This window comes from Brachionichthys hirsutus, chromosome 13 (genome assembly GCF_040956055.1).
Source record: "Brachionichthys hirsutus isolate HB-005 chromosome 13, CSIRO-AGI_Bhir_v1, whole genome shotgun sequence".
Classification (NCBI taxonomy): domain Eukaryota; kingdom Metazoa; phylum Chordata; class Actinopteri; order Lophiiformes; family Brachionichthyidae; genus Brachionichthys; species Brachionichthys hirsutus.
The window spans coordinates 12,255,239-12,280,354 of NC_090909.1; the positions used below are offsets into that span (position 1 = coordinate 12,255,239).

The 25,116-nt window shown below is 44.1% G+C and overlaps 1 protein-coding gene across 1 annotated transcript in view; it reads left to right on the top strand.

Annotated features, from left to right (window-relative positions):
- Positions 1 to 9,739: 9,739 nt before the first annotated feature.
- The window catches only part of ascc3 (activating signal cointegrator 1 complex subunit 3), an 87,802-nt gene continuing 72,425 nt past the window's right edge, over positions 9,740 to 25,116 (top strand). The window contains exons 1-4 of the mRNA XM_068746803.1: positions 9,740 to 9,843; positions 14,373 to 14,523; positions 19,741 to 20,306; positions 22,587 to 22,704. Coding sequence (XP_068602904.1) covers positions 9,754 to 9,843; positions 14,373 to 14,523; positions 19,741 to 20,306; positions 22,587 to 22,704 — 925 coding nt within the window. The 5' untranslated portion in view covers positions 9,740 to 9,753. The remainder of the gene's footprint in view (positions 9,844 to 14,372; positions 14,524 to 19,740; positions 20,307 to 22,586; positions 22,705 to 25,116) is intronic.

Below are 25,116 nucleotides of genomic sequence, written 5' to 3' on the forward strand. Positions count from 1 at the left end.
ACATCTGAGTACATCTGAGTACATCAGAGTACATTGTTAATAAGAGTATCCGAAGCGCGCGGAGGCTGCGCTACAGCCGCGCGTAAAGCGCGCAAAGGCGCACTCAATTTAGGGTTAGTCCTATTCTTACCGGGACACTGTCCGGGACAAAACTGTCTCCTGTCCAGACAGCGCGAGGACAACGTTGACCTAAAGGTCGCGTCCTCGGGAACGGCACGCACGGAAACACGCGGCCGGTCCGACGCCCAGCAGAGACAACCAGACGCGGGTCCTCCGTGAAGCGGGTCCGCGTGACCGTTCAATAAGGTCCGGAGGAGGAGGAGGAGGAGGAGGAGGAGGAGACGCGTCCACAGACAGAGGTCAACAAAGACACGAGAGGTCCCGCCGCTCTGGAGACATTTAAAGGCTGAGACGAACAGATCAACTCCAAAGCGAACCGGCGACGTGCGTAAAGGCGCGCTCTGCGCGTTTACAGTTGGAAATGACGCTGAAAGGTTTCTGTGTGTCACACACGCAAACACACACACACACACACGCACAAAAGAACGCGCTTACCTCACGGAGCTGGAGCCGCGCAGTGTCGCCGGTGCGTCACGAACAAGTTGTTGGCGCGTCGTTTCCCTCGTCCTCGAGTCTGGGAGCACTGCGCTCCGGCCGTGGGGGAGTCACGCCTCCTGTCGGACGGGGGGGGGCGCTGGATGACGGGATGAGTCGTGCGCGCCTCGCTCCAGTCCTTAATCTGGATGCTTCAGTCCAGAAGCCCCGTGGACTGTAAAGGACAACGTGGGCACGCATCCGCGCACGGACTGGTGGAGTCCCAATGTGATCGGGACGAATGACAGTAATGTGATTACATCAGTAATGTGATTACATTAGTAATGTGATTACATCAGTAATGTGATTACATCAGTAATGTGATTACATTACTAATGTGATTACATCAGTAATGTGATTACATCAGTAATGTGATTACATCAGTAATGTGATTACAGTAGTAATGTGATTACATTAGTAATGTGATTACATCAGTAATGTGATTACATCAGTAATGTGATTACATTAGTAATGTGATTACATCAGTAATGTGATTACATCAGTAATGTGATTACATTAGTAATGTGATTACATCGGTAATGTGATTACATTAGTAATGTGATTACATTAGTAATGTGATTACATTAGTAATGTGATTACATCAGTAATGTGATTACAGTAGATCAGGAATCTCTTTCTGTGCAGCTCTCCTCCGAGCCTCCTGCAGGTGGTCACAAAGTCAAACGCTGCGGTTTGTCCCGCCGCACGGTTGTCCATCACGTCTCGGGTCCCGACTCGGGTCCCGTCTCGGGTCCCGACTCGGATCCCGTCTCGGGTCCCGTCTCGGGTCCCGACTCGGATCCCGTCTCGGGTCCCGTCTCGGGTCCCGTCTCGGGTCCCGTCTCGGGTCCCGTCTCGGGTCCCGTCCCAGCCGTCGTGTTCGAGGACTGACCCTAAAATCATTGTAGCTGCTGTGGATGCGGATTCAGTCCTGGGGGAGGAATCCGGACGACTCCGCATTGAAACTACGAGTCTGTTTGGCAAACTCGTCGTTTTTTAGCCTGAACATTTGTCTTTAATGTTTCACCACAAAGGGGGGGGGGGGGGGGGGGCAGAAATACTGTAATAGCATCAAGATATACAAGTTAGAGGTGAAGGAGGTCTGATCTGAAATTAAACATCCCACTTCTGACAGCTTTAACTTCGGGCTGTGTTCTTGACAAATACCTGTCTGGCGATAGTATGGCAACTAAGGTGATCAAAAAAGTCAATCAGAGAACAAGATTTTTGGGCAGAATGTCTGCTTTTGTCAACAAAAGTGCTCTCCGGACGCTTGCTGGAGCCTCGTTCAGCCCCTCTTTGACTATGCTAGCACCTCCTGGTATTCAAACATCAAAGTGTCCCTGAAAACCAGGCTCCAAACCTCCCAAAACAAACTGATTCGGCTACTCCTCAATCTGGGGCCCATGACCCACCTTCTTCCTGGACATTTTGCTAGCCTAAAATGGCTCAGGGTAGAAGACAGGGTTAAACAACTCAAAATGGGATTGGCATTTAAAATAGTCAATGCAGCTCTGCCCTCAGTCCCCTCAATCCCTGCAGACCTGACGGAACACCTCCACAGATTTAGTGACACCCACAGCCACAACACTAGAGGGAGCTCAAGCAACAACCTGATTACCCCCTCCTACAGGACTAACATGGGTAAATCATCTTTTTACAATACTGCCCCCCAAGGGTGGAACTGTTTGACTCCCGCCCTCAAAACATGCACCTCTTTGGCCTCCTTCAAAACGGCCCTAAAAATACACCTTTCAGGGGGACAGAAACGGAGATAGTCATCACGACTCTCTCCGGATCAATCACCCCCCCCCCTTTTTTTGTCCACCTATGTTGTACATATTAATTGTCTTAGTAATCTATTGTCATTCATTGTCATTTTGCATCAGTGGTGTAATTTATTTTAGATTAATTGTTAGTTTGCATCGGTGGTGTAAAATCATTTTATTTTATTTTTTCTAATGTTACGTTGCATCAATTGAGTTATTGAATATTGGTTTTATTTTTATTTGTATTGTTTAAATTTGTATTGTTAATTGTGGATGATTTATGTACGAAGGACTTTCAACGGAAACAAGACCGCAAGGGCTTTTTAGAAATGCTCCTCTTAGACAGGATGTTTGACTGTACTTGTACTGTAATACATGCTACTGTGTGACTGTACTTGTACTCTAACATTCTATCTAATAAATATATTCATCATCATCAAAGCGGTCTTTGATTCCCAACCGCCGCCCCCCCCCCCCCGCTCCACACACACACACACACACATGCACCTCCAGCTCCCCACAGCGCAGCATGAAACGTTGAATGATGGACATACATATAAATGGTACTGAGGTACAACAGTCCTGGCTGAGAAGTATAACCTGAAGTATAACCTCCTTCTCCGCTCCGCCTCCGTTCATCGCGCCGCCATTACTGTCGCAGTTCTTAAACCAACACATGCAGACAAGCGCTGACCTCCAGGGATGGTGTATTTTTTTTCATATACAGTAATACCTTGACACACGAGTATACTTCGTTCCCGGTCCGATCTCATAACTCAAATCGCTCATATGTCAAAAGAATATTTTCCATATCGAATAACTGAAAACGATTGAATCCGTTCCGGCGTCTGGAAACACTCAAACCAGCGCTGGAGCTGCAGCGTCGCCCTGAAGCTCGGCTCCTCTACGCAGACCTATGAGTACATTGTTAAGTACGTATGTAAATATATATATGTGTATATGCTGCAGCTCCTTCCCGAGCGTGTCAGTATTTCGGGCTGCAGCTCTTTGGGGCTCTCCGCTGCTCGCTTCATCTTTGCCTTTGCCCTCGGTCACGTCGTCCACAGACGGGGCTTCCTGCCGGCTGCAGCGAGATCGGGACGAAATACAAACGCATTAAACTCAAACTGATGCATCGTATTTCACAAGCCTCGGCCTTTAGTGTGGACTCAGGGAGGTGTGTGCGTGTGCGTGTGCGTGTGTGCGTGTGCGTGTGTGTGCGTGTGCCCGGGATAGAAGGAGAGGCAGATATAACTGAAGTGTGAATCAGTCTCCAACTGTTCTCCAGAGTAAAGTTCTCTCGAGGCGTAGCCACAGATTCCGTGGACGCTACTCAGAGAGAGAGAGAGAGGGAGAGGGGGAGCAGGCGGGGGGGGGGGGGGGGGGTTACTGCTTATTCCTGATCGGTCATTTGATTGGAGGAATGAAGCAGGCTGCTCTTAACATCACTGCGTGACCAACTTCAGCTGCGCTCAAACAACCTTCAGTTTGCAGTGGTCGTTGCGTCTCACCATATCAGTCTCCATGGCGACGCGAGAACAAAGGTCATCGGGTCGTGACAATCATATAGATATGATGTTGATGACAACCTGGGAGGGGGGGCATGTTCCTACACTATTCTGGTGATTTTGGGTCCTTATTAACCCCAAACAGGTAAATAAAGCATCCAGTGAATCCTCCGTGGTTTGGGTCGGTCTGGAATCGCCTCCTGAAACGCGTCTGGAAGAAATTGCGCTGTGTCTTCACATTGGGGAATTGTGCAGTAGATGTGCGTGCGTCCCAGTGTCTGCGTTAACTTGCGCTGGCCTTGGTTTCATCGGCTGTGTTGGTGTAGGTCGCCCCCGGGCCCTGGGCTGGTTCTTTTGCGTGTGGCTCTGGGGGGGCCCTGGGGGTCCCTCCCGGGCCCTGGGCTGGTTCTTCTGCGTGTGGCTCTGGGGTGGCCCTGGTGGTCGTTCTCGGGTTGCTGTGGCTGCTTGGGGTGATCTGGGGGCTCATGTTGCCATTGTTGGGTCCGGGATGGCTGCCCCGTTCTTAGGTGAAGGTTTCACGCATGCCAGATCCACCACTCCAGCACCAATCAAAACTCGTTTAGAGTTAACTCCGCCCACAGATCTCTGAGTCAGTGGAGGTTGCTGGGTCAGTGTTTGTGGCTCTCACTATGCTTTCTCTCTTCTTCCTCAGATCTCCTGAGAACTTGGTGATCCAGACTTTCCTCTAGAGCATATGTGTCAAACTCAAGGCCCGGGGGCCAATGTGGCCCGCCACGTCTTTATTTGTGGCCCGCAAGAGCTTTGTGCAGACATTTGTTTTTGTAAAATGCTGAAAAGTAAAAGTGAATCAGAGTTGATGTGTATTTGTAACTGATTTTTAATCTGTAAATGGGGTTTTAATGTTAAAATTTAATGTTAAAATTACTCTAAGGGAGTAACAAATGTTTTACAGCCATCATTGAAATGTGCAATACAGCAACACACTTCCATACCAAACAATGTACATCGCAGCTCATTTATTACATGGTAATATTTGGGGGTAGTAAATATATTAGCAGTTAATAATCAGGTACTTATTCAATTCAGTTTTATTTCTATAACTCCAGATCAGAACAGAAAGTCATCTCAAGGACTTTACAGGAGTAGCAGGGAAACACAGAACCCAACTTCACCCACAAGAGCAAGAACTTTGGCAACGGAGGCAAGAAAAAACTTCCCTTTAACAGGCAGAAACCTTGGACAGAACCTAGGCTCATGGTGGACGGCCATCTGTCTGACCGGCTGGGTTGAGAGAGAGAGAGAGAGAGAGAGAGAGAGAATGGCAGGTCGGAGGAGAGTCAAAAACAAGGAGATGGATATAAGGCGTAAACGGTTAAAAGCAGCCCATTGAAAGAAAGAGATTAAAAACAACTTCATTAAAAAGAAGAAAGAAGAAAAAGATTCATGATTTATCCTCAAATATTTGGCAGGCAGTCATGTTACATGTTTTGTGTTTCACTGGATTATAATGGATAATCAATCAGAAGCGAAAGATGTCATTGAAAGCAAGGGCTCCTGTGGTTCCCATGGAAACAGCCTCGTTGCTGCCCAGCAAGCTAAGGAAGCTACAGGTGACAAGACGTCAGTGGCCTTCAGGGCACCAATGGGTGTTCCAGAGACTCGTGGCCACGATGGCACAAAGAGGTGGCAGAGCGTGTAAACTACGGAACAAAAGAAGCAACAGTGAGTGCTGTTCTAAAACAACAAGCGAAGGCCACAATCAAAAAACCAGCCGCAGAACCTGAACACGGAAGACCGGTCCAATCAGTTTGAATTCAGCATTTCGTTTTGGTTTTATTTTATTTTTCAGTATCAAAAGGTTCAGTTGGTCAAAAAATGTTAGTAGTTTAAACAAGGATTTAATGTATTTATTTATTTATTTTAATTTCAGGCAAATTTAAAAACAATGTTAATGAAGTTATTCTTTGTTGTTTGTTGATCCATATTTCTTGTTAGTGTTAATAAAGATACAATGTTATGCAGAGGTACACTGAACAATTTTATTGACAAATTATATTATTTATTGTTGTATAGTATAGTTTTTCCTGGGGGGGGTCGTAGCAGAAAACAATTGAGAAGCACTGCTCTCGAGCAAACTGTGGTAAAAGGGTATAATATGTTACCTTCAAAGTACGTTTAGAGTACATCTGCAAATCATTTTCCACTCTATAATAAATCTGTTGATATCAATTGTTTGTTTCACACCTGAAACCTCATCAGCCTATACCAGGCATGGGCAAACTACGGCCCGTGGCCATATGCGGCCCCTTGGGCTTTTTAATCCGGCCGGCCAAACTGGTCCAAATTATATCATTAAATTAAATTGTATTCTAATTCAACCTCATTCATTTTACCTTTTTCCCTGTAATGCTACCTGTAAAAGGCCAAATCCTTTCATGTAATGGCTTTTACATGTCATTTATCATGTAATCTGCTCCTGGCCCGGCCCCTCAGGGAAATTTTAGAAGCCATTGTGGCCCGCGAGTCAAAAAGTTCCCCCCCCCCACTGATCGAACAGGTAGCGACAATATGTTACAACATTAGCAACCTTCATCACTAAATGATAAAAAGGTGAATGAGAATCTACACCACCTAAGCACACTAAACTATGAAATGTATATGATGTCGGCTGAGAATTGCGGATGTGTTTTCAGACTCAGCTTCTGCTTCACCGCAAAGGTTCGGTACGTTACGACACCTGAAGCTGAGAGAGATCTCAGGTGAATCGGCTTAGTGTCGCCTCAGCTGGAAGAGGCCTGGAAGGGGAGCATGCTGGCCAGCCATGAAAATAAAGGTTATTGACATTCAATTCAACTTTATTTATAGAGCGCCAGTTCACAACATAAAGTCATCTCAAGGCCCTTTACAGGTGGAGCACGGGAAGACCTGCAGGGAAACACAGAACCCAGCTTGACCCACAAGAGCAAGAACTGTGGCGACGGATGCAAGGATAAACCTCCCTTTAACAGGCACAGAAGGTTCTGCCACCAGTATCGGCCTATGACAGCATATTGATTATTGCATTGATTAACTATCAGCTTTGTTAAAAAGGTACCTCAAAACATGCACCTCTTTGGCCTCCTTCAAAACGGCCCTAAAAATACACCTTTCAGGGGGACAGAAACGTAGATAGTCACCACGACTCTCTCCGGATCAATCACCCCCCAATAGTACATACTATTGTTTGATGTACTTGTGCTGTAATACATGCTACTGTTTGACTGTACTTGTATTGTAATACATTATATTGTTTTACTGTACTTGTACTGAAATACATACTATTGTTTGACTGTACTTGTACTGTAATACATGCTACAGTTTGACTGTACTTGTACTGAAATACATACTATTGTTTGACTGTACTTGTACTGTAATACATGCTACAGTTTGACTGTACTTGTACTGTAATACATTCTATTGTTTTATTGTACTTGTATTGTAATATATTATATTGTTTTACTGTACTTGTACTGTAATACATACTATTGTTTGACTGTACTTGTACTGTAATACATGCTACTGTTTGACTGTACTTGTACTGTAATACATACTATTGTTTGACTGTACTTGTATTGTAATATATTATATTGTTTGACTGTACTTGTACTATAATACATACTATTGTTTGACTGTACTTGTACTGTAATACATGCTACTGTTTGACTGTACTTGTATTGTAATACATTATATTGTTTGACTGTACTTGTACTGTAATACATTCTATTGTTTTATTGTACTTGTATTGTAATATATTATATTGTTTTACTGTACTTGTACTGTAATACATACTATTGTTTGACTGTACTTGTACTGTAATACATGCTACTGTTTGACTGTACTTGTACTGTAATACATACTATTGTTTGACTGTACTTGTATTGTAATACATTATATTGTTTGACTGTACTTGTACTGCTCTAACATTCTATCTAATAAATATACTGTATTCATCATCATGAGTCTTTAGTCTACTGATGGCGTCTGCCTCACGAACCAATCAGGGAGCTGATTCCACAATAAAGGAGCTTGATGACTGAAAGCTCCGCCCCCCTGTCTGCTTTTGGAAATGCTTTGAACCAAAAACTTGAGACGCAATTGGTTTAAAAAAAAAATTACATTCAAATTTAAATCATGCTCTCTCGGTCGAGCAGCAGCAAAGAGTGTTTGTTTTAAGTAAGTTTTTTTTAAATGTCGGTGTCACTTTAAATTAAAGCGCCACTCGGTAACATTGGGAAATGCAGTCATTTAATCGATGGCCGATTTCATTTTAGAGCTATGTAAACTACAGCTCCCACAGTTTCTAGCGTCCAGGTATTTCCTGTTGATGTGTGCCGGCTAGCACTCACGCGTTCTTGACTTTCGTCGTCTAAGGAGTGTTAAAAGCAGCGCTTTGAGAGGTCTCACCTTGTCAGGTATATTTTCGCTTCAACTCGGAGTGTTTTATTCTCCCTGCTGCAGCTAACACCGCTAACAGACTGAAAGGCTACCCGGCTAGCTAGCTAACACCGCTAACATACTGAAAGGCTACCGGGCTAGCCAGCTAACACCGCTAACAAACTGAGAGCCTACCCGGCTAGCTAGCTAACACCGCTAACAGACTGAAAGGCTACCCGGCTAGCTAGCTAACACCGCTAACAGACTGAGAGCCTACCCGGCTAGCTAGCTAACACCGCTAACATACTGAAAGGCTACCCGGCTAGCTAGCTAACACCGCTAACATACTGAAAGGCTACCCGGCTAGCTAGCTAGCAGCCGTAGTGAAGTCAAGCAGCTGAATTGGGCTTAATAGCAGACAGAGTCCGGTTCGCCATGCAGTCGTAATGACCCCCGTTGACGTAATTCAGCTGCTTCGATGAGGATGAATATATTTATTAGATATAATGTTAGGGTACAAGTACAGTCACACAGTAGCATGTATTACAGTACGAGTACAGTCAAACAGTAGCATGTATTACAGTACAAATACAGTCAAACAGTAGTATGTATTACAGTACAAATACAGTCAAACAGTAGCATGTATTACAGTACGAGTACAGTCAAACAGTAGTATGTATTACAGTACAAATACAGTCAAACAGTAGCATGTATTACAGTACGAGTACAGTCAAACAGTACCATGTATTACAGTACGAGTACAGTCAAACAGTACCATGTATTACAGTACGAGTACAGTCAAACAGTAGCATGTATTACAGTACAAGTACAGTCAAACAGTAGCATGTATTACAGTACGAGTACAGTCAAACAGTAGCATGTATTACAGTACAAATACAGTCAAACAGTAGCATGTATTACAGTACGAGTACAGTCAAACAGTAGCATGTATTACGGTACGAGTACAGTCAAACAGTAGTATGTATTACAGTACGAGTACAGTCAAACAGTAGCATGTATTACAGTACGAGTACAGTCACACAGTAGCATGTATTACAGTACGAGTACAGTCAAACATCCTGTCTAAGAGGAGCATTTCTTGCGGTCTTGTTTCCGTTGAAAGTCCTTAGTACATAAATCATCGACATTTAACAATACAAATAAAAACTAAACCAATATTAAATTACTCAATTGATGCAAAATAATAATAAAATAAAAATAATTTACACCACAGATGCAAAATAACAAATTAAAAAACACTAACTCGACTTCCCGCGTCCAGGTTACTGTCAAAGCTTGAACTGCTCAGTTGAATAATCTCATTTTTTACTGGCATCAGTATCGATTACTGCTGGAGGCCCCGTTGGGCTGGTTGTTACTTTAGTCGGTATCTTCGTTTACGTTTGCTTTTGGAGCTCTTGTCAAACGAGCCCGTGAGTTCACACTGAACGCTGTTTCCCATTCATAGAAATACAGCTGAGCCGAGGATGTCTCCTCCGCGGCTCACAGGAGCGCTGCGCTCCTTCTCCAACGTCAGCAAGAAGGAGGACTTCAGCCCCCAGCTGCACGATCTGAAGGTGAGGGGAGCCGACGGATCAGGAGGTAGCGTCAGTGCTAAAGTCTCATCTCATCCTCCTGTTGCAACGCTGCTCGTCTTTAACACATCAGGAGTTAGTCTGTCATCTACTGAAGACTAAGTGTTTGTTTACACGTTGCCGTCCTGTTGTGTGGCAGCAGGCGTGCTTTAGTTTTGATTTTAAATGTCATTTTGTACAAATCCGCCTTGCCACAGGTTAATTCTCTTTATTTTCATTCTGCGTTTTTGTTTTGAATGTTAGCTGTTTGGCTGACAGAATGATGCTCGATGGCACAGCTTGCACATGTCAGTGGGCTCTCTTTTATGCTGAGGGGTCAGAGTTCACACGGTCAGTGATGCTCAGCAGAAGAAACGACACCACTTCATTTATTTAGATATTGTAAAGGGTATGTGAAAGTACCAAAAAACACATTTGAAGACAATGGATGTCCACATTGCGGACCTCGAAGACATCCGTCTCTGACAGAGGTCTTCATCACCCCCCCTCTCACCGTCCCAGTCTAGCAGTCTAAGGATGCAACATAAAGGTGAATCTAAATTTTGAAGAGGGAAAAAAAGAAAAAGAATTATACACAGTGAACAGATATTTAAAATAAATATTATGAAGAAGCTTATCTCTGGCCAAAATAAACTGTTCCCCAAAGTCTCTCACGAAACCCGTTCTAGTGCTGACAACTAATGAAACTGAAGCCACAAAATGTACACCAGTTGGCTCGCCAAAATCAGGACGAGCTCACAGAGAACTGGAGGGGGGAGGACTGGGGGTTGGATCCTCTGGTCACTGACCCTGGTTGCCAGCTGGGACCGGCGTCCGAGGAAGATCCTCCCAACGCCACAGCAAGAGATGTAGCGGAAGACGTATCACGAGCTGCAGGAGCAACCTGAAGCGGTGCTTGGGAGGCGCGTTCGTACCTTCAGCTCCACCTGATTAAGACTCAAACATTCAGGATGCCACCCTCCCATTGGGCAGATGTTTAAAATACACACCGTGCAGGTAGTAATCTGCATGTTGCACATGCTTTTACAAACATCACATTGTCGTAACAGTATCCCAACGCAATGGCCGCCGGCCGTATGTCAAGGCTTTGTTTACAGAGACGTGATCGCTAATCATGACACGCCCCATTTTCCCCAAGTATTCACTGGACATTAACTCTTCGTTTGATGAAGTATACATGAAGTATTCCGAGTCATGAGACAAGAAGACTTTTACTCGTTAAATGGAGGAAACAGCTGTGATTGGGGGCAAAGGTCCTTACGAGATCGACACGTCCGAGTGCCGTGAAGATCACGACATCACCAGAATTAAGTTACATCTATTTAAAGCGATCATTAAATGAACAAACAGACTTTAGAGCAAGTAGTTTTCTAACGGTATCATTGGATCGGCTGGTGCTTATTCTCGGAGCATCCAGTGTAGGATCACGTGGCTTCAGTCTACAAAGAGCTCTGCTCACACAATCCAAACTACTTTATGACCAAACACATTCATTTAATATGAAATGTGGGTCTCATTCATCCGAGCCAACACGAAGTTGGTCGTAGCACGTCGCATCGGATCGGTTGATTGCAGCAATCCATGCTCTCGTGACGGTTTACAACAGCACACGTCGTCAGCATTATCACTGGATGAACAATCAGCAACACTGCGTGTAAACAAAACCTTTGCATATGGCTAACAGCAAAGCATTGTGGGAAATTTAGAAAAGCCCGCAGCGCTCTGTCTAGGCCAGGTATTCATATCTCAGCACCTGAACATTCAGCCTGAACCATCAACACAGGCGCAAACGGACTGAGACCACCCCCCACAAAAACTGAACGCCATAGAAGGTCGTTCCTTCATGTGGCAATAAAAATATACAACTTCTACCTTTCTGTTATAGTTCTATCACTGCGCTGTGTGCCGCGTGTTCATTTCTTCTGTTTTGTTGTGTGGCACTCTTGCAAAAAGGGTTTCCCTCTGGGATCTATAACAGGATACTAATTCTGATCACACGCTTCTAATATGTAGCGGTGAATGGAGACCAGTTTAAGGCTGGATGTGGCTGATGATGATTTTCTCAGAGTGACGAGGATGGACACATCTGTCCATTCTGACCAGTGGACAGAGACTATGCATTGGAAAATATGTTACATGAAACAAATGAAAAGCAGTCAAAGATCTGTTTTTCTTTTTTTTTTAACACTGCTGTCGGTGTGGTGAAGACGGCAGCATTCTCTCTCATGATTAGCTCTCCTGCTGCGGATCCAGTGCAGAAAAGTACGCCCTGATCCAGACAGAAACGTTCTGAGGAGTTCATGGCATGGCACCAAGATGCTTTATACGAAATCGTAATGTAATACACGTGTGCTTAAAGCGATATGTGTCAATTACATACATAGATCCATTTCAATATGCTCAGTGATATGCCCGATCCTCACGCCCATTTCGATCCGCCGGCGCATCAGGGGGCCACACAGAGAGCGGCAACGTACACTCATAAACGACGGACAAGTTGGAGCAATCGATTCACCGAAATCGCATGTTTTTGATCCTTGAAGTGAAACACCAAGTGATGTAGTCGGGCCTAAATCAGGACCAGTGTTGGTAAAGTCTTTGGGAGGGGCCGCTATGCGACAAATGAAGATTGGGAAAGATAAGATCATGAAAAGGTGAGCTATAAGAGCAAGCTGTTTCATGACAAAAACCTCAGGTACCATTGTGACCGCACCTGAAAAATATATTGAACTCTATTGAAAATGATGGAGGGCTGCTTGGTGGTGTAGTGGTTAGCGCTGTCGCCTCACAGCAAGAAAAGCATGCAACTTAGGTGAATTGAATACTCAAAATTGTCCGTAGTGTGCGTGTGAATGGTTGTCTGTCACTGGCCTTGCAATGTGCTGGCGATGCCTTCGGGGTGTACCCTGCTTCTTGCCTATAGCCAGCTGGGATAGGCTCCAGCTACTCCCATGACCTCAAAGCGGAAAGGTCGAAGAAGATGAATGGAAGGATAAAAATTATGGAGTTCCTGTTTGGTTTTGGCCGCGGCACCGAGGTCCTTTTTGTTAGATCTTGACACATTTAATGTGTTCCAAATTTCAAATGTCGGTCAGTTGTCATTCAGGGACAGTTAAAAAGTAAAAATTGGTGGTGTAGAGCAATGTTGCTGCACTGGATGAGCTTTCACAATTGATAACCACATTCCTTTTGAGTCTTATCTGATAGGGATGAATGCATCAGTCCACGTACTTCACCACTAGTGCCAGATCCTGCCAGGTTTATAAAGTAACCTGTAAGGGACTTGATCTGTAAGTCACAATAGATCACATTAATACCACGGTCATGGATGGAGGTCCGCTCCTCTCGCAGCCATAGGAGCTGGGGTTGGTTGAATGGCCAGATATAAATCCTAATTGTTTTTCAGAAAATACTTGATTGGCCTGCATGTACGCTTCAGTGTGAGGCATGTTATGACTGGAGATTCTAGTTCTTCTCCTTGTTACCCTCGCCGAAGAGGAGGCGAGGGTATTGCAATTGGGTGCGTTTGTTTGTTTGTTTGTCTGTCCGAGCGCATAACTCAAAAACCCGTAACCCAATCCACTTGAAATTTTTACACAAGCAAGGTTCTGTCCGTGGCTCGGTCCTCCCCGAGAATGGCGTTGATCCGGATCTGGATCCAGATTCTAGAATTATTTTTACATCTGGAATTGTGCCTCTGCTGTAAACTGTCACTTTAAGAGGGAGGGACACGAATGGCATGATGGGAAAAAGAGTCCAGAAGGAGTCTTGTAGTACGTTCCAGAGCAGCAAGCTAGAGCAGGTTTGGCCCCTCTGATCCGGAAGCCCTGTTTACTGTCTCACAAGATCCAATAGTCTTTTGGAGGCGGGGTCTGCAATCTCTGATTGTCGTTTTCTAGTTCTTCTTTGCTTCCTCCTCGTCCTGTTTCTACCTTTTCTTGTTTCCTTCTGCTAAAGCAGCCCTTCTTTCAATACCCTTGGTCTCTATATTCTCCTTCCTCTTCACCTCTTACCTTGTGGATCCGTCCTCGGCATTCTTTTCCCTGCATACACTGTGTGCACATTTATTAGGCAAGTGAGTATTTTGGCCATTACATATTTTTTATGCATATTTACCAACACCGAGCTGTATAAACCTGAATACTTGGTGGATTTATACATATCGAACAATGTGTATCTGTGTAATGAGCCTGAGGAGATTAACACCAATATGTGCATAATTATTAGGCAGGTTCTTTTCCTCCAGCAAAATGGCACAAAATAGAGGTTTAACTGGCTCTGAAAAGACAAAACATGTCAAATGTTTTTCAGTGGGATGCAGCACTCTCGGAATTGCTAAGATTTCGGAGTGTGATCACAGAACCATGAAATATTGTTTTAGACCAAATATTCTACATTACATTGGGAGTTAGAAATATGTTTATTAGTAGAACAGTACTGCTAATTTCATTTACTTCTACTGACCTTCATTAAATATAATTGCTTTTGTTTTTGTGACTTGTTTGTGTTAGACCAAACGACTGAAGAGACAGGAGCAATTTTCCAGAAGGGGTCTGACGTGGCAGAAGATTATCCAATTTTGCACTGAGCACCAGGACAAAGCTAAGCAGCAATCTGCCAGCCAGGAACTGAAGAGCCTCCTTCTGTCAGCCAAACAGATTGGTAATTAACTCTTCAACCTCTAATCCTTCGAACTTTCTTTCAATCTATTTTTCGATGTTTATGCTTCTCTAGTTCTCAGCATCGTGCATTCACTGAAGTCATGCAGTATACGTATATTATGGTACCTTGGTCAGGCCAACGTGCAATCATTGTGAGCTTCATGGAACTATTTTTTTTAGGCTATTAGGAGTCAAATTAAAAATGTTGTTGCTGCATGATGCGCTGTAAGGGCAAAAAATAAACACATGTTTGCTCAAATACGTTAGAAAGGTAAGTTAAAAATTGTTTATAGACAGGAAGTTTATGTACCTCATTTACACAAGGTATTTTTTTGCAAATGTTTTTTTCTAATCTGTTTATTAGTAGGATATTTCAGATGGCTATTCATGAGACGTCATAGAATGGTTGAACCTGTAGCAACAAAGACTCCATATAATTCTGAAGTGGGAGGAGTAACCTGTGTGCCCCTCCCCACCACTCTTGTGGTGATTTTTTTGTTTTAAATTTACTCTTGTTTTGAACATTACCAATTGGAGTTAATCTATTTGTTTTGTTCTTTTAATTACTTTCATATAAATTACTTGATTATCATGAAACTGGGGGGGAGAGTGGGGAGTCATGCAATCCTAAAATGATTTACCTGGATAAAAGGTTCCGTTAACTTGTTCAACATTTTGTATGGCAGAATAATGTTCTTTTTATAGCAGTTTTGGACAAACTGCTTGAAATATTTTCAATATACAGTAGTCCCGCGATATAATGCGGTTCATTTTCCACGACTTCGCTGCTTCGCGGAGTTTTTTAGTGCAATTTCAGATTTTTAATTTGCACTTGAACGCGCCTTGAAACGGTGCAAGGACGAAGGCGCGGTCGGAGGAACTGTGAAATACGCCGAGTTGCTATTAATCATTTCTCATGTGTTCAACCTCGTAGGTTGATCAAAAGCTGTCATGTTTATTTGTTAAGCGTTTGTTTTATAGCGCTCTTATTCTCTGTGTAAAAAGAGGCTTTTATTTTGTAGGAGCATAAACGTCACGTCCCTTTTGGGTTTTGTTTCTTCCTGTTGATACATGTAGCCGCTGCCGTTCCGCTGTGCTAAGCTATCCAATAAAGCAGCATGAGAGGCTAAAGACAGCACGAGTAGAATATTTGTTCTTCTGCACTCCAAGCGGCTCTTTCCTCGACCTGCACGCCTTAACATTATTAACAGGAAAACGTTTACTGTACGTACTATATATTTATATTCATCAAACAAATGTTTCGTTCTGAAAAGGTTTTGATCTTTGGTTTCATTCTATAATACTGAAACAATCTATTTAGATTAATGCCTGCCTGTTAAACGTGTATAAAGGGTGTGGTGAGGGGTTTTACAGCCTTAAAACATTTATGTACATGTATAATAATTAAAAATAAATAAAGATTACTACATTGCGGATTTCACTTATTGCGGGTTATTTTTGGAACGTAACCCCCGTGGAAAATGAGGGACTACTGTACATCAAAACAATTGGACCATTGACTGGACCATTCCACAGCTAAGAAGGCTCACTGGAAGGTGTTAATGCAGGGGTGGGCAAACTTTTAAACTCGCGGGCCACAATGGGTTCTAAAATTAGCCAGAGGGGGCGGGCCAGGAACAGATGGATGGAGAATTTGTGTGAGCTAATATAAATCACATGTAAAGGACATTACATGAAAGGATTTGGCCTTTTACAGGTAGCATTACAGGGGAAAGGTCAAATATTGGGGTTTAATTATAATAAAACTTAATTTAATGATATAATTTGGACAAGTTCGGCGGGCCAGATTAAATTGCCCAACGGGCCGCATATAGCCCCCGGGCCTTAGTTTGCCCATGCCTGTGTTAATGAGTGGGAAAGGGACACCCTCTGCAGGCCCACATATCGGTGATAATAGATGACCTTCTGAAACATGTTATTGTTTAGTGGCTGAAAGGAGGTGGACTCGGTTCGATTGGGGAGCTGAACTTATAACATATTTCACCACCTTTTTGTTTTTTGGACTTTGGAGATGCACTGCGTATATCGTCACTACTTACATCAGGTCCTGCGTTTGGTCCAGTGAGCTTTCACACCGCATACGAACCGAACCAGGGTTCCCTTGCAAGCGAACCGAGACCCACATTTTCAGGCAAAAACTGGTCCGTTTAATTGGCCTCTGCGCCCTGCTCCGCGGCACGGCTGAAAGCAGTTCCAGTAACAGGAGAATCCGTCGGTACTTTAACGACTGAATGACTGAACTGAAATAAACATAACTAAACGTAATAAATCTAAGAAAGGCCATCACATTATTCAGAGTTGCACGTCACGGGCTGCCGTCTTACTGGCAACATCATGCGTTGACTTTATGTAAACCTTTTGCGGTCCAGCATGAACGCAACTCGTCTCTAGTCAGGTTCCGTCACTGACTTTAACAAACGTTATTCATTGGACGATAAGGGACAATTAAAGTTGATGCACTAATTGCCATTTTAATGATGGGATTATTCTGATTGCTGCAACAATTATCTTAATCTTTTCTACTGATACATCGGTAACCGTTTTGATGGCCATTAAATCTTGGCCATACTTTGAACTTCTGTAGCTTGTCCTCAGGGAAGTACAAGCTGCAGTGGCGCATAGTGCCCGGTGTAAATCCCTTGAAACCCATTTACATAGTATTACAAAAAATGCATAGTTTAGCAGCATCAAAGGGGGGGTGCAACACAGACTAATTGTCCCATTACAGTGAAAATTCAGAGAGAAAAGAAAGGATTAGACAGGCGAGGGTAAAACCAGACAGATTAAAAAGATCTCAACCAATTAAAATGCTCTCAAAGAAGCAAGCTAGTTGCTTCAAATAACAGCCAAATGGCTGCTTTCATCTTCTCCACAGTGGTCAAATAAACTTTTTGTTTGAATCTAGTCACTGAGTGCAAAAACTAAAAGGAACATTTCAACGACAAATTCTCTCTGGAGAGCAAGAAGAAGGGTGATGATGTGAATAATGGTGAGAAATGAAAACTGGAAGACAAACTCCAAGATAAAAACTCAAAACTAACGGGTCTGTCTGTGGGCAAAAAATATTGTATTTTATTGTAGTTAACGCCGCGCAAGAAATGGAGGACACTGCGCATGCGGGGGTTGTGTTTCCTCTGCTTCAGATAATAACAAATAATACAGGCCCATCAGTTACAGTGCTCCAAGTTAAAATAACACCGTTCACCCTCACAAAATAAAGTGCTGAAGTACAGAGGGACATAGCAGCATCGAGGACATTGAAACAAGACATGAAGTGCAGTCATGTTGAGTTCTTCAGGTGAGCCAGAACATAGAACTTTATCCTTTCGGTTCGACGAAAATTGAGTTTGCCTAGACCAGGGGTGTCAAACCCGTCCAGTGGAGGGCCGAGACACTCCAGGTTTTCCTTCCAGCCGGCTACTAAAGCAGGTGATTGTAATTATCAACACCTCTGATTTGAGAGAAGGAACTCATTAGTGAGATCAGCTGCTGGAGAGATGGTTGGAAAGAAAACCTGGAGTGTCTCGGCCCTCCACTGGACAGGTTTGACACATGTGGCCTAGACTCTATTCGTATTCACACCTCTTTGTTTCGCCTCGACTCCTCGTGTGTTCAAACTCCGAAAATCTGTTCGACTACCGAGTCATTCAAGAACCGAGGTTCCACTGTAAATGTAAACATAAGTAATCAGTTATTTGCAGAGCAATTGTTTTAATTTTAATTTTTAAATGTTTCATTTTTGATTCTTAGTGGAATCAGCTCAATATATCTAGCATAACTTTAATTGACTGATTGATGTGGTGGATTTTTTTCTAATAGTCTTCAACAACAACTATCTTTGAGAGCTTGATTAAAACGAGAATCTTTGCACAAAGAGAGCGAACATATAAAGTTGCGTTACAAGTTTCACTAGTATGGGCTGTGGTGTAACGGCATCTTCATACGCAGAAATGACGTAGAAGTAGGCTAGGTAGGTAGCTGCTTTGTAAGATAAGGACAGTTTGTGGTTAGGCTGTCGGCTTTGGCTCCCAACCGTGTCTTAAAACGCAACGTATCACATCGTGTTATGTCTCGGTTCAAAAGTTAAGAGAAAGTAGCACGTTGAGCAAAACAGAACTTCAAGTAACGATAATTATGTTAAAGTATCTCACTTAAGCCTTTTCCAGAACACTGAGCACAATGCTTCCTTTTGAAATGCAGTGTAATAAAAACATGAAGTAGTGCAGTGCTTCTCGATTCTTTTCTGTCGCGCCCCCCCTAGGAAGAAAAAAACATTTCGCGCCCCCCCCCCCAAAAAACAGTCTTGTATCCTTATTAACATACAAAGAAATATGAAAAAGAAAGAAATATAAATCAACTTACAACAAAGAATAACTTTATTACCATTTTTTTAAAGTCTGCAACAAAATATTTGAAGTGCATCAATTTGCCTGAAATTTTAATCCTTAAACTACAATTTATACAATTAAATAATAAATTAAATTAAATAACATCAGTAAATAATAATAAATTAAAATTGATCATTAACTAGGGAGCACAAAATATAAAACACTTTAACCTACAAAACCAAAATGAAAAAACAATTGTGCTTTTAGCAAAATGAGGAAGGCAGGTCTTTCTTCTTCTCCCACCGGAGTCACGGTGAAGCTAAGCGCTACGTACGCTACAGACGCTACGTCATACTTCCTCGTCTTTGCTTTCGACTGACCTTCCTTTGTTTTATCTCCGTCTCTGTCCGTCTCTCTTTTACTCTTTTTAAATATTTCTCCGCGCTGTGTCTTGAAGGTTTGTTTACAACCGCTCTTCTTCTGTTAATAATCCCTGCGCACACTCTGACAATCAGGGCGCCACTGCCGACTACTGGAATGGATGTGCAATTACACTTTAATCTTGTACGGGAAGAAAAGCGTTTTCTCCGCGGTCACAGGCGCCCCCCCTGACATCGCCCCGCCATTTGAGAACCACTGAAGTAGTGTAACATGGTCTTACTCCAGTAATGTTTAAGCACAGGAAAGTACAGCATCAGTGTCTTCACACCGCTGATGAGACTACCCATTTTTTCTCTGCTCTTGTTTTCCTATCGTCGATCGTTCTTGGTTAGAGTTGAGTGATGAAGCCAGGAGGGGGAGGGGAGTCTGCTTCTGGCAGTGATGACACAAAGTACGAAAGTGTAAATATGTTGTGTTTTGTCTTACAGTGGGGGCTGAACATGGTCAGGAGGCCATTGAAAGTGCTGCTGTCTTTCTTTTTGAGACCTTTCACAACAAAGACCACGTGGGCACAGAGGAGACCCGGGCCATCAAACAAATGTTTGGCCCCTTTCCATCGTCGAGAGCTGAAGCCTCGTGCGCCTCTGTGGCTCGGCTGGTGGCCTCGCTCGGAGACTCCAGAGTGGAGGACTTTGTCCAGACCCATACTTCCCATCACAGGCCTCAACAAGGCTCTCCTTTCGGGTGCAATATAGCCTTCTCATACGATTGCTATTCCCTTGACCCCATGGAGGAGCTACCTCTCTCAGGGACCAATGAGGAGAAAGTCAACTTGGACTTCATCAACTTCCTCAGCAACCAGGAGAGTGGGAGGAAAAGCAACAGTGAGAAGGAAATGAGTTGCCTGAGTTCCGGAGACGGAGCCGTCCTGAGAAGGGAGGTCGAGAAGTATCTCGACGGGGGCAATATGATGTCATCCAGTCCAGACGAGCTGTGCGCCTCCCTGTTTGAAATGCTGGCTTCCCTCAAGAGTGACGACGAGCTGCAGAACGAGGTTGGTGCCGCTGGGAAATGCAGTGTTGACGATTTAAACTGAGGCTGGGTCATTGTCCTAAAATAATGGAGACGCCACATTAACGGCATCTCTCTGCTGCGTTGGTTCATTCGATGGAAACGTAGCCGGTGATTGTGCTCTCGATCGGAGCGTAGACGTGTTTGTCCTGCTCAGTCACGCGTCTCTGCCCCGTTCAGATGACGTTACGCGATCAAAGTGAAGGTGCGTTTAAAGATCAAACACCGCTCCCCCGTCTGCAGCGTTTGGTCTGGTACATGGACTACCAGCTCGGAGGGCCAGTAATGTGTGAGGCTAAGCTAAATGCTGTGACCAGACACGGGGGTTCTCTGTATATCCAGAGGGTCTTACATCTGTTCCTCGCTCTGCAGAAGAACAGATCTCCTTACGGAGCCTATGGCCCCGCCCCCTGCCGCATTGAAAGCGAGCCCTGTTTATCTTAACTGGATATCGAGATGATAAACGAAGTCGCCTGTCTGAAAGTGACTGTAATCAGTCTGTGAGAACGATTACCTGAGCCGTGTTAATTCTTATTGCCCGTAGATTTTTAAAAATGTTACACAAGCTGCACAATTCTTTGTTGAATATTTTTGTTGGATTTCTTTTCTTTTTGCGCCACAAAAAAGAATCTAAAACTCAGGACACCTTATTGGTGGTTAAGCTTGTTTCTTTAGTTTGTGCTCAACCCTTGTGATTTTTATTTTATTTTAAAGGCAAAATAAAACGGGTCTGCAGTGTAACCTGTTGCACAAGTTTTGTTTGTCTTCAATAAAATAAAATTGGCACGTTGAAGGTGTTGCTGTTGGTTATAGAAACAATCAGGCTTTTTAAAAATTGGTGATCGGCCAGAAAATTGCAATCGTTGCACCCTTAGTGGCGCCCCCTGGTGGGACAAGCCAAAAGTACAGTAGCAAATGAATTGATACATTTACGCTTTATATTCACATGTGCCTTCACTAATGGAGACCTCATGCTTTATCAACTCTCCACTACATAATTAATTACTTATCCCTCTACGATTATATTAGTGGCAGGTTTATGATTTGAGAAATTCTGTTGACGAACCCTCAAGTTTGTGCCAACGTGAACGTGAACGGGAACAGCCTCGAGTCAGAGGTGCGTTCCTCTCTCCCCATCAGCTGACTTTATATCTGCTAGAGATGATTATTACTGATGTAAGAATTTAACTGATGAAATAACGTTCAATTGTTTCCGATTTGTCAAGAAGTCAGATTAAAAACTTCAGCAGCTTTAAACACAGCATGTATTTCTGCAACGCTCCATCTGAAGGAGAAACTACAAGTCAATGCATTCATGAGATCAGTAACAGAAGCGTCTGTGAGCAGGTGACCCCCCCCCCCCCCCCCCCCCCCCACTCAACTCAAATAAAACAGACGTTAGCAGAGAGCACTGCATTTAGAACCGGTATGAGGAGATCAGAGGAGCAGCGGAGACGACGGCTGACCTGCCATCAAAGGGCGTCTGTTGTTCTACTTCCTGCTGCGATGGGAGGACAGACTGACAGGGAGGAAGCATGGCGGGACTGCTGAGCCTGCTGCTGCTCCTGCTCCCGTTCCCGCTCCTGCTCCTGCTCCTGTTCCTGCTCCTGTTCCTGCTCCTGTTCCTGCTCCCATTCCCGTTCCCGTTCCTGCTCCTGCTCCTGCTCCTGTTCCTGCTCCCATTCCCGTTCCCGTTCCTGCTCCTGCTCCTGCTCCTGCTCCTGCTCCTGCTCCTGTTCCTGCTCCCATTCCCGTTCCCGTTCCCGCTCCTGCTCCTGTTCCTGCTCCTGCTCCTGCTCCTGCTCCTGCTCCTGTCCTTCAGCCTCTGTCTCAGGCTGATTATTTGTATGCTGCTGCTGCTCCTGTTCCTGCTCCTGCTCCTGCTCCTGCTCCTGTTCCTGTTCCTGTTCCTGTTCCTGTTCCTGCTCCTGCTCCTGCTCCTGTTCCTGCTCCTGTTCCTGCTCCTGTCCTTCAGCCTCTGTCTCAGGCTGATTATTTGTATGCTGCTGCTGCTCTGCACAACATTTCTTGTTGCTTTTCTGTCGCTTGCTAAGTGCCAGGTGTCCATGTTTAGGAGACGAAGCGACGGAGCGTGTTCCATTCCGGGCACATTGTAATTGCCAGGTGCTCCGAATTGGCAGTGGCATTTATCTTGGGGGGTGTTGATAATCCGTAGGATGTGTGTGCCTGTTTGGTTGTGTGCATGGGGGGGGGGGGTATGTTCTCTGTTAAATATGTTTTCTCTTCCACTGTCCCTCTCCAGCTGTTTGAGCTTCTGGGCCCAGAGGGGTTAGAGATGATATCCTCGCTCCTCCAGCACAGGGCGGCCATTGTAGACACCCTCCTCGCCATCGCACCCGAGAAGACTCCCCATCCTTCAGGTGAGGCAGCGTCAGGATTACGCTCCGTAAACAGTTCATCAGACGAGCCACGCATATTCCACTTCAGCTGATTTGCTGAAGTCAGTTCAACATCGGTTAGATCAGACCTCTTATTGGTGAAGGGGAATCATCGCTGTCTTCTCTATGCCGCATTCGCTTGGATATGGACATTTTGCTAGCCTAAAATGGCTCAGGGTAGGAGACAGGGTTAAACAACTCAAAATGGGATTGGCATTTAAAATAGTCAATGCAGCTCTGCCCTCAGTCCCCTCAATCCCTGCATACCTGAATAAACACCTCCACAGATTTAGTGACACCCACAGCCACAACACTAGAGGGAGCTCAAACAACAACCTGATTACCCCCTCCTATAGGACTAACATGGGTAAATCATCTTTTTATAATACTGCCCCCCAAGGGTGGAACTGTTTGACTCCTGCCCTCAAAACATGCACCTCTTTGGCCTCCTTCAAAACGACCCTAAAAATACACCTTTCAGGGGGACAGAAACGGAGACAGTCATCACGACTCTCTCCAGATCAAAAAGGGCTTTTTAGAAATGCTCCTCTTAGACAGGATGTTTGACTGTACTTGTACTGTAATACATGCTACTGTTTGACTGTACTTGTAGTGTAACATTCTATCTAATAAATATATCCATCATCATCATATAATAATAACAATAATGCTTTGGTTTTAAAAAGCGCTTTTCTGGACAAATTGAAATGTATCTCTTGATGCACTGATGATGATGTCACAGCAGAACGACGATGATGTCACAGCAGAACGATGATGATGTCACAGTAGAACGGCCTCGGATTGCTCACCCGCTGCGTTTGGCCCTGCTGTGGCCGTCCGTGTTGGACGTTGCGTGTTTTGCTTCAGCTTCATGGGGACCACTTGGGAGGTTTTATTCTAGGACTTCTTCGCGTTAACCTTCCGTGTTGGAATAGCTGTCAGGACGAGTATGATACTTTTGTCATAATGTAAAAGCATGCGATGTGGAAATTATATTTCATCTTGTAATTTCCTCCAATAGTGGGATGATGATGGGCGCCTAAAATGATTCACCTTTAGCATAGTGGAGTGATTGAACGTTTATTTAACGCTGCTGCTGGTATGATAAAAGTAATTTCATATTCAACAGACAATCCAAGCAGTGCCCCATCTTGATTTCTTACATCCATATCTTATGGCAGGGGTGCCCAGACTCTTCCATGGGGGGGCCGACACACTCCAGCTTTCCTCCCCAACCATCTCTCCAGCAGCCGATCTCACTCATGAGCTCCTCCTCTCAAGTTGAAGGAGGTGCTGATTATTAAAATCACCTGCTTTAGTAGCCGGCTGGAAGGAAAACCTGCAGCGTCTCGGCCCTCCACCGGACAGGTCGGACACCCCTCCTGTGTTTTAGTTAAACACAGGAAAGGTCTGCAGTAGAACAATTAAATCCGTTTCATCTTAAATATAAAAGGCTTTTTGCTTTTATTACATTTAAGGAGGAGCAGGCTGCTGGAAGCTTTTCAAAATAAGAGCCTTTTGTGACTCGGCACCTAAAAGCATCATGCAAATAACAGAGTGCAGTGGCTTGATGTTGGGGGAGGGGGTATACAATGCTTACCAACCGGGACACTTTTGGGTTGCATGGCGTTCACACAGGAGGTCACACTCAAGTCGCATTCAATTGGAAATGTGAACGAACTCACAAAAAAGATCCGAATTGAGCATTAAGTCGTGCAGTGAGGCTAATTTATTGGAATGAGGCTCTAAACAGAATATGAAATAATCGTTCTCCAGTAACTAAGTAATTACAGGAACACTCGTTTCCTCATGCGTCACATATTTTATTTTTGTATCGTTAAATGAACAATGTGTGTAGGTTTCCATGGTAACATTAGCATGTGTGTCTCGGTGAGTCTACGCAAATATGTTCAGTTGAGAATCTCATCGGGAAAATAATTGAAACTGAAACTCTGAACAACGTTGAATTCAGGCCAGGTTAAGCACAGTGTCTGTTTCCATGGTGATCTCATCGGGTTATGAGAACCTTTTGACAAAACCGTCTGGTCTCTGGTTTGTTGTTTTAGTTCTCTTTAACGTTCTTCCTCAGTTTGTGTTCGTAACATGATAAAGTTTAATATGAGCATAGTCATTCCAAGGTCTTCTGCTCTGTGGTTTTACAAGTCAAGTAATGGATTAATTTCAACGACGTTTTGCCAAATGAGACATGGTTAAAGTCACCCGAGAGTTTTTTTACTTTCCCAAACTTTCTGTCAATGAGCGCCGCGCATGCACAGCTTCACTGCTGATTGGCTGTTTTACCCGTGGCTCTGCGTGTAACCAATCAGATGGTGCTGTGGGTGGGACAACGCTGCAGTAGTGACTGCATCAGAGCCGAAATAGGCGGAAGCCAGT